Below are 18875 nucleotides of genomic sequence, written 5' to 3'. Positions count from 1 at the left end.
ATAAACTTGGTTTGATCCTCCTGCTAAATTAAAACATGATGCTTTCTTCTCCACTAAAAAAATTAAGGGTAAGATGGTCATGTTCAGTAGCTTCCCGCTTTTTCCTGAGTTTCCAAGACTTGAATAACAGAAATATAACACAGAGGCATAGTAGCTGTAGACAGAGCTTTTTAAACGTCTCAGCTGAAGCTTAGACCCTTAAACAGTCTTAAACCTTCAGGCACATGTTGGTTCCCACAGTCACAACTAACCAACTCTCTTGGAAGCCTGAGAAGAAAAAAAGCTGTTTTCTGATTCACTAACACCACATGTGTTTGAAGTATTGCATTTGTCCGATTTCTGTTGCTTTTACATCGATGCCTGGTTCAGTTAATCTGTATGTATCAGTACCAATGATGCAAACCAGCACTTAGCTCCAAATCCTGTCCAATTATAATGAATTTAAATGTTATAATTATATGCCATGTACTATACTTTTCCACAGAGATGTTTTCCTAAACATCGGTTTTTGCTACAAAGTCGCTCCAGCAAAACACACTCACAAATGCCACATCTCCATGGCTAAAAAACATAAACCAACCCGAAGCGCCAAAAACTGTCGTTCCTTGAATGACCGCTTGAAGAAGACTCCAGGAGAGAGTCAGTCCCCTTAGACACTCGAGTGGAAATGTCCGGATTTATAACATAAACAAACATTTCAAAGCCTACCAAGCCAAAGCATTACTTTTAAATAGATTAGTCTTAAAGCTAATGCATCCCTTCGTGAAAAGGGGTGGAAGAGCTGTTATTTTTTTAATTCACTCATATACTCAAATTTAATAAGGCTTAAAGTTAGGGATTTGGCTGCTTTAATTAACAGGTTGACACCGACACAGGCAGCTGTGGCCAGCAGCTGTCTGCTAGGCCTCACCTCTGATGATTAGTCACTGAACTAAACGTCTCGACCTTGTTGTGAAAGTTTTTTTGTGTGCAATTATCAAAGAGATAATATGACTCTCTGTGTGGTTAATTGTAGTAATAGACTGTCCAAGGCTTCTTTGGTGCACACTATTATAGTATTTAGTGTTAAGAAGCACTAATTAGGAGGTTTCTGTGTCTGTGTGGTACTCCCATACAGTCTCTAGCTTTGGTGAGCTTGCTGCCATGAGCTGATATCTTCGCACTTAATATCTTATCTTAGCCTCATAATACAACGGTTAACATACTTTATGTATAGTTAATGTCCACTGTATTGGCGTAAAACCTTAAATGCTTTTGTGATTTGGTGAGTCAACCTTTTAGCTTTTTACCATACATCATCTACTTTTATTTAATAACTCCCCAAAGAAGCTCTAAAGACTCTTTGCATTAAGAAGCAACTGTATCACCACAGCTAATCACTCACTAAAGACTTCCTAACTTGCCTTTCTCTTCCTCTGTACAGTCGACTCTGTGTTGCTGAACCGTGTCTGAATGCTAACTAAAATGTCGACCCTCTTTATTAATGCTCCTATATTTCAACCAAAGCATTAACCCACTGAAGCTTAATGGGCCAATCTGGTACATTAGAGAACACAAACGCATTGACCACAGCTGACCCACCAGCTGATGTCTGATCCTCCCCATGCAGAAAGCACAAGGTATGAATGTATTGCATTAGCTGGGCAGTTAGTCATCATCATCATTGCACTCAATCGGTGCAGAGGGAAGAGGCTCAGCTAACAATGAAGTGACAAAGAGTAGGAAGGGAGACAGCGTGAGGGAGAATTAGGGTTATAGGTGGGTGGTTATTCGGAATATGAGTCTATGCATGCGTGTGGATCACATGCAGTGACCTTGCTCTTCCAGTCAATTTTACCCAGACAGAATGCTATGAGATTATCTGACTGGGGATCTGTTGTAATGAAAACAGCTCAATGACATTTCTGCTGCCTCGCAGCGGCTAGACAGAACTGCATTGATCGCTATTGATACCTTCAGTCGACTAGGATTCACAGCGTTTCATTACAGTTTAGCTGTTCAATAGAAAAGTATGACAGCGAGTGAGGGCAATGAAATCGGATGCAGAACATACTGTATCTAAAAACTGCAGAGCCATGTCGCAAAAGGCCCATAACAAAGGCACCGTCTGCCTTGTGGAACAAAGAGGAAGGTAATAAAGGAGGTGAACTTTTCCTAGACAGCAAGAAACATTGTAATTACAGATTACAGCTGGATCGTTCCAAGAGGACATAACCAGAAAAATCCATAATTGTCATTTTTCTAACTGCTAGTTTCATTAATTGCTGCTAGTCTTTCTCTTTTCACATGCCACGTTTGCACATTTCAATTGTTGTAAATGTATTAAAAGTAATAGGTAATACTTTTTTTTTCTTTTTTTTAAACAATGAGTCATTGATTTCAGTCTGACAAAGACAAAAAAACCAAAAAAAACAGGCCCCACCCATAGTAGCTGGTCAGCCACCGTTAATTTTGCTTGATGAAATCTGTAAAATTTATGAGCTGGATAATTAAGGTCTCGACTTTTGAATGTTTCTGGTGTACTTGCTTAAAGTAAAAGTCTTATAAAATTGTTTCTTAATCAGAAGCTGCATTAGACTTTTTCGTTGCTCACCCTCTTATCTGTCAAGATTGTAAAAATTCAAACATAATCTAGTGACCTCTGAGGGAATACTCATTTTTCCCTACCAATAAGGGTGCCTTATTCACTTGACCCTGCATTGCAACAATGATTTTTAAACAAGGGGAACAAGTTAACCAGATGTGGTTAGTAGTCATGTGACTAGTTGCCACGTAACTGCAGACTTCAACACAAGTCTGTGGGAAAACATCTTTCTGACTTGACCTCCGTGAACTCTTACTGTCTTCTGAGTTTAGGGTCCCAGTCACTCATTTTGGGTCATATTGAATACAAAATTTGGTGCATTTTGTAAATCTTGCCTATACTTTCTTTCATTTCTGTTTCACATTGGCTAACAACTTGTGACTGGTAAGTTTGATCAACCACATGCCTCTCGTTATATAACTAATACGCCAAGGTGGCAACAGTGAAAATGCTCAACTAGACAGGATGAAACAGGATTTCAGAAACCAACATGTGACATCAATGTAGTTACCTATGGTAATGATTTTTTATTTAGATGGTAAAATCATCACTAAACCTTCATCTAAAACAGACAATCTGACATTTGATCTAAATCCTGCTTACCAGAGACTGAAATTACCAGTGCTTCTTCATTGATAATCAGAGAACATTTCTCCCCTGGAAGTGGAGCTGGGAGGATTGTCTCAGCATTTAATTTCTTAGTTCTGTAAGCTCTTTACTGGGAGGAAATCCCAGAGCCTCCTATGAACCATTGTGGTCAAAGTTCCAGAAAAGAAAAAAATTGATGTAATGTTAAAAATAGAGAAAAACCACCAAATGCTGCAGACGTTGTTCTTGAGAATGATTATTTTTTGTTATGATAGATCTTTCACAGTCTCAAAATCTATTCAAGCTTTTTTATATCATTGTGTGTAAAGTTATTTAACATGACTGTTTGATGACTGTGATTCACATTACTTTATAGAGTAAATGCTTAAGCTGTACACTTCAGATAATAATAATAATAGTGTTATACTGCACGCAGAAAGTTGGTGAGCTGGACACATTAGAGAAGAGACTTATTTCCATACTTGGATTTTTGCTCTTTTAAATACAAAAAAAGAAAGAAAGAAAACCCACACCACAGGCAGTATCACTCTGCATTTAAATAACATTAAAACTGGTGGAAAAATCCACAGTTTGACAGGCCTGAAGTGCCTAATTACAGCTGCTAAGATATAATTGGATGTTCACTGTTTGGCAGAGGTTTGGTGAACAGTTAATTCACATTAAATGTAGTAAATGTGAGTTAGGCTTTAGAAGTACGCTTACCTCATGTCTGTAATGCAATCAAAGGTTTAGGCTGATTGCTCTCCAGGGCTGCGGATTTGAACATTTTTCAAAGTGCTGAGTGCATTTAAAATGACTTTTACACAGATTAAAACTTGCCAGGCATCAAATGCGACGACGGTGTTTTCTAAAGTGATAATTACAACAGCATATCATAAGAGTGTGAGAAAAACTGCTCTAAAAAGACAAACTCTTTACTAACTTTGTGTACTTTCTTTAACTTTGTTCATCACAATCAGCGTGACGTGTGTGCAAGGTTGTTTATGTCTCTTAGCAACAGAACTGAAATAATGAACTGTTCAGAAACATGTATGGTTTACAAGTTTAACCTTGCTAAGAGTGGAAAAGGTGAAATGGGTATAATAACTCACGAGAAAACTTCAGATATTTATGAAGGGAGGGGGAATGAGAGTGTATTTCTCAAACCACCTACCTGAGTGTGGGACGAGTGGGTGCTCCGTCCTGTAACAGGGTGATTCAGGCAGCAGCACTGGCCCTCTCCTGCCGGCCACACCTCCAGGCCGTAGGACCAGCATGCACTGCAGCAGCAGCAGTGCATGCTGGATAACAGGGCGTCCCATGGGGGCCTGGGCTTGGCTCACTTCTCCTCAGGCCTCAAGGGCCAAGCGCATTGGGGAGACACACCTGGAGAGACAGAAGGAGAAAGAGACAGATGTAGGTTTTAACAAAGGTTTATTTCACATTTGATTTAATCCGCGTGCTGAAAATCTTATACAGCCCCTCTGTATCGCTACACTCACTGCGCAGCATTCCCCTCAGGAGATGAAAAGCTGCAAATATAAATCCTTACCAAAAGGGAGCAGGGGAGTGAGGTGTGAAGAAGAGAGAGTGTGACAGATTTTCAGGGAAAAGTGTGCAGAGTTTGTGCTGGGAAACAGCAGGGTGCTCGTCTGCACTGTGAGACCTCACTTCTCACACCTCTGACGCCACCGCGGTCAGTCAGACATGGTATGCATTATCACCCAAAGGGCAGTGTTTGTCTGCCCTCTAATATCTGACATTAAACGCCCTTTTGTGCAGGTCCTTGCGCCCACTGCAGAGAAGCTTTGCTGTCTCTAACGACGAAGGAAGAATGGGGCATTCATGTGTTTTTCATCATTAAGAGTCCATTTTCTTTTGTGCCTTTGTGACTGATATACACACGGAGCGGCACAGCACTCCTTGTGGCTCAATTACATCCTATAGCCGCTGCAAATCTGACACGTTTTTATTCACAGCCAAACCCTCCAATGCGCAGACGTAATTATTACATAATGCACACAGCAGACTCGCGCGTCCTGTAGTCATTCGCTGTGAGACAAACAAAGCAGTTTGCACAACTCAATTGTTCCTGATTTCTTTCTTTGTGGGGGTGAATTGATGAGCAGTCTAGACCACCGACATCATTACTTTTTAATCACTTATGTGATGCTATTACCAAGAAAGATGCATGCTGTGCGCAGCGGAGGAGCAAGTCTTTCTGACTGTATATGACATTAGGAGCAGCGTGTGCGGCGGAGTGAGCAAAGATACTCGTGGTCTTAGCTTTAAAGTGCAAGTGATGGAAGGCATTGCTTTAGGTTTTCATAATAGAGCAGCTGAACCTGTGGAAAACTCTTATTATTTTTATTGCATGCGAAATAGGCTTTTCATCTGTTGTCCAGCCAGTGGAAGAAATTGTATTTTCTGGAGCATGCACAGTTGATTTAGTACGAACGGTAGGTCGCAAATAAGGAAAAATAAAAGTGCATCTTTGTGTTGCTTGTGGGAAAACAGTCAAATATAGAAAAAGAAAAGCTAGCTGTTCGCAAGCTAAGAAAAAAAGAATTGGTTTGAACATTTGCGCTCCACAGAGCTCCACTTCTCTCTGAAGTATGAATCCCCCTTAGTGCTGGAAAGCTTGGAGTGGCTGTGGGGTAGAATATAAGACACCTACTCCTGCTTTCAAGTGAAAACCATAATGCCGATAGTGTGGCGGTATTATTTCATTTTCTCCTTGAATGAAAAGTTTACTCTGGCCTTAGTGTGCATGAATAAGCTCCACGGTCGAGGGGGCGATATGGAATTCGCTCTGAGTCCGGCGTGTAAAGGCGCAGGCGGTGCAGATATATGTGTTGCTCTCACCCGCAGAGTAATGTAAAACACCTGTCATCTACAGAAGGGAAAGCAAGTGACAGCCAGCGCCAGTTGCCTCTCTCTGTTCCATTTCTCTTTCGTCTTGACGGTTCACGCGTCAGCTTCTGTACTCTTTCGAAATTTTGCTTTAGTCAACCTGTCGCTTTACATGGCACCTTTCTTTGTCTGCTAGTTTCTTTGACACTCTTTAGCAATGTTTTGCCCACCAAAAAGCCATTTTACCTGTTGCTAGTCTGCTGGCTTGGACATTATTCTTGTCATTTCTCACGCAGCCTTACAACCTTTTCTGCCTGCATTCACTTAGGGAAAATATTTCATAATCTTCTGAGCACAGAGGTGAACCTGATTTAGGAAATGAGATTATGGATGTTTTTACAGTCTTGTGTGTGTATGTGGTCAGAGATTTAGAAGGGCTCGGTTATTCACATGGATTTCTGTGAGCATATTTGCTGGTCCCCCAACACAAACACGCACACACGCACACACGCACACACACACACACACACACACACACACACACACACACACACACACACACACACACATTCACACCCATACAGAGGGTTAGCTGACAGGAGCTTAAGCCAAGGCCAGCAGGTTGAGCGCCCTTTGTTGGCCTCGCTCCCTCAGTAACAATCCTGTATGTAACCTCCCGTCATCTCAAACATCCCTGCATGCACGCACACGGAAAACAAAACACCGCCATCTCATTTGAGCACGGTTTGTTGCGCTATTTAAAAATACATGCTATTGTGTAACCAGTCCCTTTTATCTGTTTCTTCATCATTTCGTGTGCTCTCTGTGTTCTGTTCCACTGAGTTACAGGATGTTAAAATTTTTAATATGCCTTCATTTCAAGGTAAATTTAGTTTTCAGGATGCTCCAAAGTTTATGGTCGTATGCACCCATTTGGTGTAATTCATCTGCTGGTCACCACAATAGTGGGAATGTTTATTAAGTTGATTAATACATGTAAGATCTGCTCATCAAGACATTTCTCTATATTTTATAAGAAATAGGTGCAGCAATTTATTAAAATTTCATAGATGGAAACACAGCATATGAAGCGAAAATTGAGTCAGTAGAATTCTGACCTTGAAAGTCAATATTTGGTATGACCGCATTTATTCTTCAACACAGCCTGAACTCTCTTTTTTTGTAATTTCTATAAACAGTCTTCAGGTATAATTGTCCAGGCTGCTTGAAGGATATCCAAAGCTTTCTTTGTTCTTGTTAATGTCAATATGCTTCAATAATGTTGATGTCTGGGATCTGGGGAGGCCGATCTATGATGGATAGTGCTCTACTGTATGCTTTTTTTCTATTCAGGTATGCTTTTACTGCACTGGTAGTGTGTCTGGCATCACTGTCATCCTGAAAAATGAGGCAAATCAGATGCTTTCCAGATGATATTAGAGAGTGGATCAAAGTCTGACCGTACATTTCTGGGTTCATAATTGCATCCATTGAAAAGATCTCCAACACCACTGGCTGAAATGCAGCTCCAAACCATGAGAGAGTCTCTGTTTTATACATAGCTGTAGACACTCACTGTTTTCTTTTTTGAGCTCTGCCACATATTGATTACAGTTTGAACCTCAAAATTCAAATTTTTCACTCCATAAGACCTCGTGTTGCTCAAGTCCACTTACAAGACTTACAAGAAAGTGTGACTCCTTGTGAGCGTAATAAAGAGAAACAAGGGGTAGCTCAAGACTTTTGCACAGTACTGTATATTCACATGAAAGCCAACTCCAATGAAAACCTCTCATTACATGGCAAAACAATTAAGATCTAGAGGCTAAAAACATTTATGATCCATAAATTAAAAAAATGCATATGTCACTTCAAAGACCCACAGAAACCTGATTTATGACCACATGAGCTGTTGCATTATTTAAAGAGAAACCATTTAAGCTGTTGTTTCACTTGAAGTGATTTCTGACTGGATCCTATTTTCTCTGTAACTCACCACAAGCCACTGACTTGTCCTATGGGAGAAAACTGGAAGAGATCTCTGCTGTTCGGTGGTTTAACTCTAAATCATCTCCAGGGCATTAATACACGCCTCCACCACCACCCACTACTATTCTCAATGCTAGACAAGAACACATGTACACGGCCAGTGCATTTTACTGCACACTGAATGCACCCGGGGACCTGGTGATGGATAACACCCGGTGTATTCAGGGCACAGAGCAGAGGGAGTAGAAGTCACATAAAAACTTAACATGGTATAAATGATGTCATATGAAATGTATGTAGAGAGCCGCATGCAACCCGGGGAAGTGTTGCGCTTTGTGAGCTAAATGTTTTGACAGCATTTCTTCTTCACTCACTTCTTTGCAGTCTCTGAGTGTTTGTACACCACTTTGATTCTAATCATTGCAAATGACTCGTCCACAGTGTGTCTTTTGCCTTGTCTCCCTCTCATCACCCACAACTGGTTGTGGCAAATGCTTTCTTCCTGTTAATAGGGAGTTTTTCCTTCCCACTGTCACCAAGTGCTTGCTCATAGGGGGTTGTCTAGTTGTTAGAAGTTTTCTCTGTGTTACTGTAGGGTTTTTACCTTCCAATATAAAGTGCCTGGAGGTGACTGTTGTTGTGATTTAGTGCTATATAAATAAAACTGACCTGAACTGAATTGAATTCATTAGTGCTATTGTCCTGTTGATTCATGGGCCTATATTCAGCATGAATGGATGACAGCAGACCCCAATTAAGGTCAGAGGGTAAAGTGGGCTGGAATAATCTAGAAAGGTGTTAAAGCACCTTAATTATAATTGGATAAATCTGACTGGCAGTTTAATAATGTCACGCAAGATAATTGTGTGTGTGTGTTTTGTTGCTTCCAGTAGAGAGACACTATTGTCACTGGCCACACATCCTTTTCCCCCTTATCATTTCTCTCAGTAGAGCAGGTTCATGAGTGTTCGTGTCAATAAACTTGCAATCATGGTGTTTATCTTCAAGACATAGCTAGCTACAGAAGGAGACCAAATGTAAGTACAGCTGCTTTTTAGTTAATGTCAAATGCAACATTTAAAAGGCTCAAAAATATCAGCAATAACACAAACAGAACAATTTTTCTCTGTCTTTCTCCCCACCCCTGCAGTAGCTCTATATCCTGATTAGTATAGGTATAAGTGTATAATTATAATTAACATTGTAGCCCTGTCATGGACTGCTCAGTAAATGACATTTGATAAATGGAAGGAATTTAAAGCTTGCATAAGTAATTTTCTGTATAATTATTGTAATTAGACAGTACATATGTACATAATGTCCTGTTGAAGTCAGGTTAATTCATATTCAAAAAAGTAAATTGAATGATAAATGATAATTACTTTGTTTTATTCAAGGGCTGTGTAAGAATACCACCTTCAACTTCTACTTAACAACTTCTACAGCTTTTACTTTAAAAAGTGAAAGATATAGAAGTTGTTAAGATTACAGGATCGAATATAAGACATGGATTAGTCATTGGTACATGAGTTAGTGAAGTGGGTGGGTTACCGGCTATTGTGAAGCCAGAAGCTGGGCATATTCGCCATCCCCACCTTAACTTATCAAAACCAGGTTTTATGTGCATGAGAAGGATCTGACTGTGAAATAGAGGGAAAAAGCACGCTACCCAACTCACAACTGGTCAATCACACATTTATATATGATCCTTTTTGACAATAATAAGCACCATAACTGTCATACTTTTCACAGTTCCACTGCTGCTTGGAGAGCAGTTCCATGCAAACTGTGGATGACTTTAGCAAGCTACTAATGACCAAAGCAATTTCAAGGGCGTTTTTACCAACCAGTCAGGGAATACACATTGTTCCTTAGTGAATAGTGGTCATGAAGGGGTTGCTGACCAGTCTCTAGGTCTGAGTCACAGCACCTTTAGCAATTGATTTCTTAGCGGCTGCTATCAACCTCCAGCAACCACTTTAATGAACACTTCACCCCTTGAAAGCCTATTTGGTGTAAACCTTGATGCTCTTTTCTGAACAGAGGAGTTTCAGTCATATTTCAGGCCTGCTTGTAGAATAAAATGTCTGGCTTTGTATCAGAAGTAAGTGAGAGTGACCTATGCCTATGCAGGAAACTATTCTAATGGTCACCAAACCACATCTTTGTTGACATATACTTTGGTGTCAGAACTTAAAGGAATAATTGGGGGGTCATGTTCATGTTTCTAAATTAAATATAAAGCTGAAGGCAGCAGGTGGTTAGCTCAGTTTAGCAGAAGACTTGAAGCAGTGGAAAACAGGTACCAGCGCCCCTGAGCTCACTAATTAATATCATGTCACATCTTGTTTAGATTAAACTGCAAATGTAATCCACTGAAATCTAAATAGGGTGTTAAACTGTGATGGTCTTGGACTGAAACCTTTACGCCTTTACTAAGCCAACTGTTTGAGACACCACACTATGAATAATTTCACTAAAATCACTTGAAGCAAAATGTAAACGCAGAAAATAATGCATTCAGTTGCATTTGCACCGTCTACACTCACGCACACCTGCATATGCATTTTAGGAGCTGAGGTGTTAACTAACTAATCAATTGAGATCTTCCTGCAGTAACAAGTGCAGAGAGGATCATATTAACAACACTATTGATTTTGTCTGAGGGGGACTTCATGATGGTTAAACTGCACTATACATAATGAATAGACTCCTGAATAAACGGTGGCATTGTATTCATCATACTGACACATACATGGGGGCGCACACACACACACACACACACACACACACACACACACACACACACACACACACACACACACACACACACACACACACGAAAGAGCACGTTTGTCAAATGTGAGTAGTGCAGTGATGATCCATCTGTCCAAACACAGTCAGGGGAGTGTGAGATCGGGGTCACACCACGGTGCTGATAGATGCTTCTCTCACTCCCACTGGTCTCCCTCTCTCACTCTCACTCTCTCTATGGCCCCACAGCACACCACCAGTAAAATCAACTCAGACTCTGCTTTAGAGCAGAGCACACAAAGACACTAGCTGCTTTATAAAGCTCTACGCTTGTAAAGCTGCAGACTTGTATGTGCGTATTTGGAATGTGACTGGCTGGGTGTTTGCCTGTTTATCACTCTGTCTATCAGGTGGGTTACTGCCAGTTTTGGTTTGTTGTTCTGCGTCTCTGTCTGCCAATTGGTTTCTGCGATTTTGTGTTTAGACCAAAGCGTGCACAGAAATGGAGATGCGTCGCTCTGAAAGGGACAGCCGACTGTCTTATTTTCTAAAATGTCAGACTGACAGATTAGATTATGATGGAACAAAATTATTTGTAGAGAAAGTGACCTGATGAAATAAACAAATGACTCAAGCATTCAAGCATTGACCAACTAGCTGAGTAGCCAAAACGATTAGCTGTTTTACTGAGTAACCAACAAACAACCAAGTGCCTGCCAGGTTGACAGGATGACTGACAAATGACGTGGCCGAGTAACAAACAAGGTGACTGACTGACAGAGAGACTGATGAGGTGCCTGACTGAGTGAATGACTGCTGTGTGAAACACAACATGACTGACAGAAAGACTGGCCTGTGTTCTGACTTTTGTTATTTTCTGGCTCTAATGGGATTTTCCTTACTGCCACTGGTCTGATTTTTTTCCCTGTCTTATATTGTTATCCCTCCGCGTGCCCCTCTGTCTCCACCTTTCGCTGACCTCTTCCCTCAGTGTTTATGCTCTTAGTGCACCTCAGTCCGCTGGGTGTCTCACAGGCTCAGCGGATGACAGAGAGAATGACGGAGTGATGATTTTGCCATCAAAGGCTCATCGCAGCACAGCAGGGCCCTTTCCGCTCGGCGACCCTCCACATCAGAGGGCAGATTAATTCCTTGCAAAGAATTTTGTTTGTGTCTCTCCAAGAGTGGGATTGAAAAGCACGCTTGGATCAGATGGCTTGTTTCAAAACCTTATCTTTGCTGCACAGTGTGGCTTTTGAAGCACAAATCAAATGTGCAAATGTACAGTTTGGTTCCTCTCTCTCTCTCTCTCTCTCTCTCTCTCTCTCTCACACACACACACACACACACACACACACACACACACACACACACACACACACACACACACACACAGCTGAGTAAACATCTCTCCCAGTTTTCTCCAACTCCAAAAGCATTTCACACTCCAGCTTTCTTACTCTGTATCGAAATTTCTCCACAGTTGGATCAAATAAGTCAGTGTGTGTGTGTGTAAATAGTTACACACTCAGGCCTCTGCATGTGTGCTCTATATCCTATACATTATATATGTTACTTTGCCACTCTCACTGATGTCTCGATTAAACAGCATAGCTTTTACCGCAGATTCCTGCACTCGTATTTATAATTTTATGAAATGGTGTAAAAGCTACGTGACTACAAAAGCTGCCAGACATTTGAGTTTTGGACAAAAAACAAATTATATTTCTCCTTAAGGGGTGTACTTTGAAGATTAGTTAGTTAGCAAGGGATTAGACAGCTTAAAGGCAAAGTTTTTAGAGTCACAATGGTGGCTCTCTTTTATCCTGGTTAGATCACTATAGAAACCTGCTAAGCACATGGCTCGGTCTGGAGCACGTTATGTTCAGATTTTCAGCCTAAAATCACTGTGAGTGTGATACTGTTTGTCAGCGAAGGGAACTGGCTCTGTATGGGTCAGTCTTATGTTAGAAGTACCATCACACAAAGCTATGAAGTAAAGTTAAAGCTGTGCAAACTGGATGCTTTGAATTCCAAATAATTTAAAATGAATGGACTCAGTAGGTGATGGAGAAAATGCATAAATGTACTTTTTGTGCTATTCATTACATTCTTATGTAGCCAAAGTTTAATAGATTTCTATGTACACTTCATCATGGAAATGTCAGACCTGAATGTGATTCATGTTTAACTCTTCACCCCATTTAGATGACTCCTTAATGACGAGTTTTGACACCTCAGTAGATATCAATAAAGATGTGGTTTTTACAACCATTAGAATGAACTCCATTAGAGACTACCATGTTATTTTTGTTCTATAAGCAGGCCTGAAATACAACAGAAACAGGTCAGTTCAGAAAAGCACTTCAAGGCATACTTCTACTAGACTTTCAGGTGGTAAAGAGTTAAAAGTATGAAGATTAAACTTCGAGATTTCTTATGTGTGGCTGCTATGCTAGAATGAGTAAAACAATCTATCAAATAAAATGTATGCATTATCTTTATGAAATTTACAGGCTTAATCATAATCAGTCTGCAGTCTCTTCTTGCCTTATTTGTAGCAAACTTGTATTTTTGATCTCTCTACGACTTGGACAGGGTTTTAATGACCTTATCATAGAGTCTAATGAACAAAGCCTCAGTTAACAAAGAATGGTTCTAACCATCATTGTGATACCCAGTTACCTTACAGTGGGGTTTTAGGATCTGCCAAGACACCTCATGCAAAGAAAGCTATGTTGAACATGGGTCTACATGAACACTGAGGACCCAATGCAGGACACTGGAGGCAGGAATGCTGAACAAAGTGCAACCTACAAAACTACATGCTACAAAAACTCCAGGAAGAGCTCAGTACATCAGCTCAGACAAAAAAGAGAGAACAAAAGGAGCGTTCTCCTGACTCCTGTTGTCAATCTTGCTGTCAGACTGACAACAGAGTGAGTGAGGACGTGGACTATAAAAACACAGGGAACTAACTGACTGCTAGAACACTGGGAAAACTCATTGGAAAGCGATCATAAAGGCTGTAAGAGGGATAAAGACAAAGAAGAGCATAGCAATTACTAAAATAAAACAGGACTTACCATAACTGAGACACAGAAGACGCAGAAGACGACACAGGCAGAGTCATCTCACAACACAAAAAGAACCAAAGCTAACAAAACCCTAACACCATAAACGTGGATGCGTAAGACTCAAATTTCTTCATTTAGATTAAAATTTTCCCTTAGAAGTTCAATCTTTTCTAATTAGTTTTCCTTCACATTGTTTTGGACATTTAAAAAAAATACAGCTTTGTCTCCAAGCGAAAACCAAGAACACTTTTCTTAACTTTGGACCGACAGCAGCAGGGTGCGTCCTGTCTTTCTTTGTCAGTGCATATTCCTCGCTGTAGTCTTTTATCACCTGCACATAATCTGACTGCGAGGATGAAATTCCATTCTGTTCGACAAACAGGTCGAAATTGGAACAAACACTAAATCGAGCAAATAATGAATTTATTTTTCCTTCGCTGGAATGATGATTCCAATCTGTTGTTGGGTTTGGGACTGCCGAGTAAGATTCGGAAAACACAAGTGCATGACTTTCTGTGTGTTTTCTGCTCTCGGCATATGGAGGGAGGCGAGATGGTTGATGAAACACAGGCGCTGGGGACGAGAAACAGACGCGAGCTTCTCTGGTGGTAAAGTGAGACATCGCAGGCAGCCTCCTCGGTTTGAGAGCTTAAAGTTCATTTCACGAACATTTCGCTGAAACTTGTTTTTTTGTTGCTTTTTTGCTATTTTAGGGTCAATCTAAGGTAATCTAAGATCTAACATAATTGCTCCTGAGTAGCTCAACCTGTACTGCATGCTTACTTTTTTTCCCACAGGCTGGAAAACACAATGAATTTCAAACACACAGAAGGCTGTGTACTGTACGGAGTAGAAAGGCTTTTTTTTGGACCAGCCTTGATGACTCGCCCGGCCACAACCATAGCTTTGGTCCACTTAAATCGTACATTGCACATATTTGCACACACTCACTGAGCCACAGAGAAACACACACACTAACTCCCTCCACTCTCTTGCTCAAAAACACACCCAGCAATTTCACGACAGTCCCACCCTAACTCCCCAGAGCTTCCCAAATTCTGCTGTTATTTTTACTCGGCCTGCTTTCTCTCTAGCACTTGCGCTGATGCTTTACCACGTGTCTGAGTGCGGTCTGCATGTGTGCATCAACGCAACTACAGGACAGGCACGGCTTAAACAGCCTGCAAAATGTGGCAGGAAAGTGACATCACGTCTGAAGAGAGAGAAACATCCTCTCGCACAGCACCAGAAAGCAATTCGCAGCAGGAGCTTGTGTTGTTGTTTTCTCCTTTTATGATTACTGGAGGTACCGTGATATAACCTGTGACTCAAAACCATTACACGAGGTCAGAGTACAGACCTGAACTGTTTCCTTTCAAGTTTAGGTCAAAGCGAGGCAGAGCCAGAGCTCGTGACCTACACTCCGACTTCATAATTACAGAGTTTATCATCTCAGTGGGTTTTTTTTTTCTTTCTTCTCAGCTGAGAAGTACCACACTGAGAAGTTGTTTGGTTTTTATTTAGGCTAAATAAGAAACTGCCAAATCTGGAAACCTATTATAGTTTGCTGACTGGAGTGAATGACAACATATCAAACATTTCAGCTGACGGTGTTTCCCAGCCTCTAGTCATCGTGATGTTTGTTTGAGTTACATCTTCAACGTTGCCTAGACATCATTGATAGACTTCTTTTAAAGAGAACATTTGTGCTTAAGAAGTATTTACCACTATCTATAGATTAGAATAAAATCAAATAAACAAAATATTGTTTCTCGTCAATCAACAACCTCATCCTTTTAAGTCCTCCACTGAGTCTGATGCAGTTCACCATGCTGCAAACGAATTTAGATGAACACAACTGTAAATTGCTTAAAAGTATTGGTTATTTATTTAATTACTTAAAAAGTCTGGAGAAGATGTTCTGTTGATGTTTATAAACAACCATGTGCTAAAAAAAAGATCATAGTGTGATTGTTGGGAAGGTTGTGCACCGGTGCTTCAGGTCGCTGGTCAGATTTGTGTTAAAAATACAGATGAACAGATCTTATGTTTGATTTTTGGCAAATACAGTCCCCCATTGCTCTTCAAATCAGTGGTTTACCAGTAGGCCACAAAAAAATGCCCAATCAAAAGACCTTGAACTACAAGCAAACTACAAGCAGAAATCAGAAAGCCTCTGGCACCAAAAATCTTGTCACTTACCCTAAATATTCTAAATATTCATATACAGAGTCTGTTAAAAGAGATAAGAAGCTTGCAGACTCAGCTTAAAGTAAAAGTCAAGTTGTGTCCAGAGATAACAACACCAATCTATCAGCAGCAATAATAATTTAAATAATTTATGCAGTAAAACCACACGTTGTCACCTGTGTGCATGAGTTTTTGTGCAGAAGAACAAATGAGAGACAATTTTATTTGGTGAACTTTAAAGCTCCTGGTAGGTTAAGTTAAAGAAAGTGGACAGGTGGAAAGACCTGACAGAGGACGCTCAGCTGATCCATCTACTGTTCACTGAAGCCTCATCAGAAATGGTCCCAGTGAAAGGGTAGCTGTCAAGAAGCCATTCTTATGGAAGGGAAACTGAAGAAAAGGCAGAGGTATGCCAAATTACACAAGAACTGTACTGAAAATCAGTGACAACAGGTCCTATGGACACAGCTGGGCTGCATTTCAGCCACTTGTGTTCAGAATCTTGTCAAAATTAATGGAATTGTATACAAAGAAAAGATAATAGCATCTGGAATGTGTCTGATTGGCAACAGCTTCATTTTTCAGCATAAAAATGATCCCAAACACACTGCCGGTACAGTACATGCAGACATGGATAGAAAAAATGTACAACGGATCAGTCATGGATTGGCCTCCCCAGAACCCGGACTATTGAAGCATAGGGATGGGTACCGGTATCTGACATAAACGGTAGTAACCAGACCGAAAAGCAGCGCACATTTCGGTGCTTTATTTCGGTGCTTTTTTTCCCTGAGATGTCATACACTTTAGATTCTAGCCAATCATTTTACGTTTCCGAGGATAGTAGGCGGGCCCAGGTACGTACGTTCTTTAGAGCAGAGCTACAGATTAAAAATGCCCAAGGCGAAGCGGTCCAAAGTCTGGCTGTACTTCACAGCAAAAGATGCAAACTCAGCAGCCTGCAACAAATGCTTTAAGGTGATACTGTGATACTGTGCAAAGGAGGTAACACCTCGAATCTGATGAAAAGCCTGGCGACGCATAGCGTTTTTTTAAAAGCCGAGAAATGCACCGTATTTGATAGCTTGCTGCAAGACCGAGCACCGAGCACATCTACTGCGGGTGTGGTGCCTGTTATCGGACCCGGAGTTAGCAACATCCCCCAAAAATCCGAAGAGGAGAGTCCTGGTCCCTAGCCCTGCCAGTGTAGCAGAGATGATGACGGATGATGATGGCAGCAGCAGCCGTTCTTCTCTGGGTGAGTAGCTTAATGTTGTTCGTGTGTAATTTACGTTGAGTAGGCTAACCACGTTATTAAATTAATGCATGAACTAGCAAACACTGTCGTAGTTACATGCGGTTGTCTTCTTGTTTGATGGCAGATGCTCCCTTCACCCTGGCAAAAAAGAAAAAGTGGAAAACAGCTAAACATGAGAGGTTTTTGGACCAATTTTGTGTTTTTTCCATTGTTTAAGCACTGCTTCCAGCCACGAGTGATACCATAAATCCCCTATAGCCGCAGAAAAGGCTAACATTGTTATCTTTTTACAAAAAAAACAGCTAAACATGAGAGGTTTCTGGACCAATTTTGTGTTCTTCATTCTTTAAGCACCGGTTTAAGCACCGTTTAAGCACCGGCACCGTTTCAAAAGTACCGGTTTGGTACTGGTATCAGATAAAACCTAAACGATACCCATCCCTATTGCAGCAGTATGGGATTGTCTTGACAGAGAAAGGCAGCCAGCATCCAAAGAAGAGCTTTGAGAACCATTCCTGAAGACTTTTTACATAAAGCTTGCCTAACACAGTGCTGAGGAACCAAGGTGGTCACACCAAAGAACAAATACTGACTTCATACCAAATACTGACTTTTAAGCTAATTAGAATTGTACAAACCCTCTTTTTGCCTTATATCTGTGTATGTAATTCTGCAGCAACAAAACATATTACTGCTCTACAGAAAAAATTATTGACTCAGATCTGAAGAGATTCCAATAAAGTCCATAAAATAGCAGTTTGTCACTTTGATTTATGCCTGTCTTCAAGGAAGTGAATCAGCATATTTGCCTTCAAGTGTTGAACTGCTTCTTTAATGTTTTCTTAGTGAAAAAGGCCCTGACAGATTTATATGCAGCACAGACACAGGGAAAAAGGATTATCAGCTATCAGGATCTATAAACCACACACTCAGCCTTTCTGTGCCAATTTCCATCATCACACAAACAGCGCACCTATCCTAACCTTTACAGCCAGGCTGTTGCTGAGGGATGTAACAGTGTCACCTTCTAAAAACAAACGAAACAAAGAGAGAAAAAAAAGAAAAGAAATGTGGCCGGCCTAGGCGCTGATTGACTCTGACACGCAGCCCAGACCCCGAGGCTAGTGTCTGAGCTGCTCTCAGTGTCAAGAAGGCGCTGTTCACAGGGACCAAGTTGTCAAAACAACCTTACAGCGCTGGAGTGGCTTAAATCTCAGAGACGAAACCCACAGTTTGTCACTGCTGTCCAAAAACAACATCATACTGAGAGCTGATATTTCCATATCCGCCTCAGCAGTGTAATGCAGCCACTTCTCTGATAAGGAGTGTTTTTTTCTGCTGCCACCCATGTTATTAAAATTCATCAATGTCTTCGACCACAGCTTATACTTAACATCAACATCAACCCCCAAAACGCTTGATTGATTTCTGTTTTTCTTTCCCCCATTACTTGAATATGATCAAAATAATCCGTTTTGTGGATGTTTGAAGATTTTTCTGTCATTTCCCCAACATTTAACCGCTTAGGTAATGAACTGGCATCAAAAGATTCCTTACACTTCAAAAGCCTTTGTTCTCTGTG

At 40.8% G+C, this 18875-nt stretch overlaps 1 protein-coding gene across 3 annotated transcripts in view; it reads right to left on the bottom strand.

Moving 5' to 3' along the window:
• Positions 1-18875, bottom strand: part of sema5a (sema domain, seven thrombospondin repeats (type 1 and type 1-like), transmembrane domain (TM) and short cytoplasmic domain, (semaphorin) 5A) — a 145347-nt gene that overhangs the window by 98111 nt on the left and 28361 nt on the right. For all 3 annotated transcript variants that reach the window (XR_010094874.1, XM_063484120.1, XM_063484121.1), the window contains exon 2: positions 4347-4558. Coding sequence is in view for 2 of the 3 variants with exons in the window: in XM_063484120.1 (XP_063340190.1) it covers positions 4347-4494 (148 nt within the window). In the remaining variant the exon portion in view is untranslated. The remainder of the gene's footprint in view (positions 1-4346; positions 4559-18875) is intronic.

This window comes from Pelmatolapia mariae, linkage group LG9 (assembly GCF_036321145.2).
Source record: "Pelmatolapia mariae isolate MD_Pm_ZW linkage group LG9, Pm_UMD_F_2, whole genome shotgun sequence".
NCBI lineage: Eukaryota > Metazoa > Chordata > Actinopteri > Cichliformes > Cichlidae > Pelmatolapia > Pelmatolapia mariae.
Note: the sequence above shows the minus strand (reverse complement) of the source record. Positions and strands in the feature narration are given on the sequence as shown.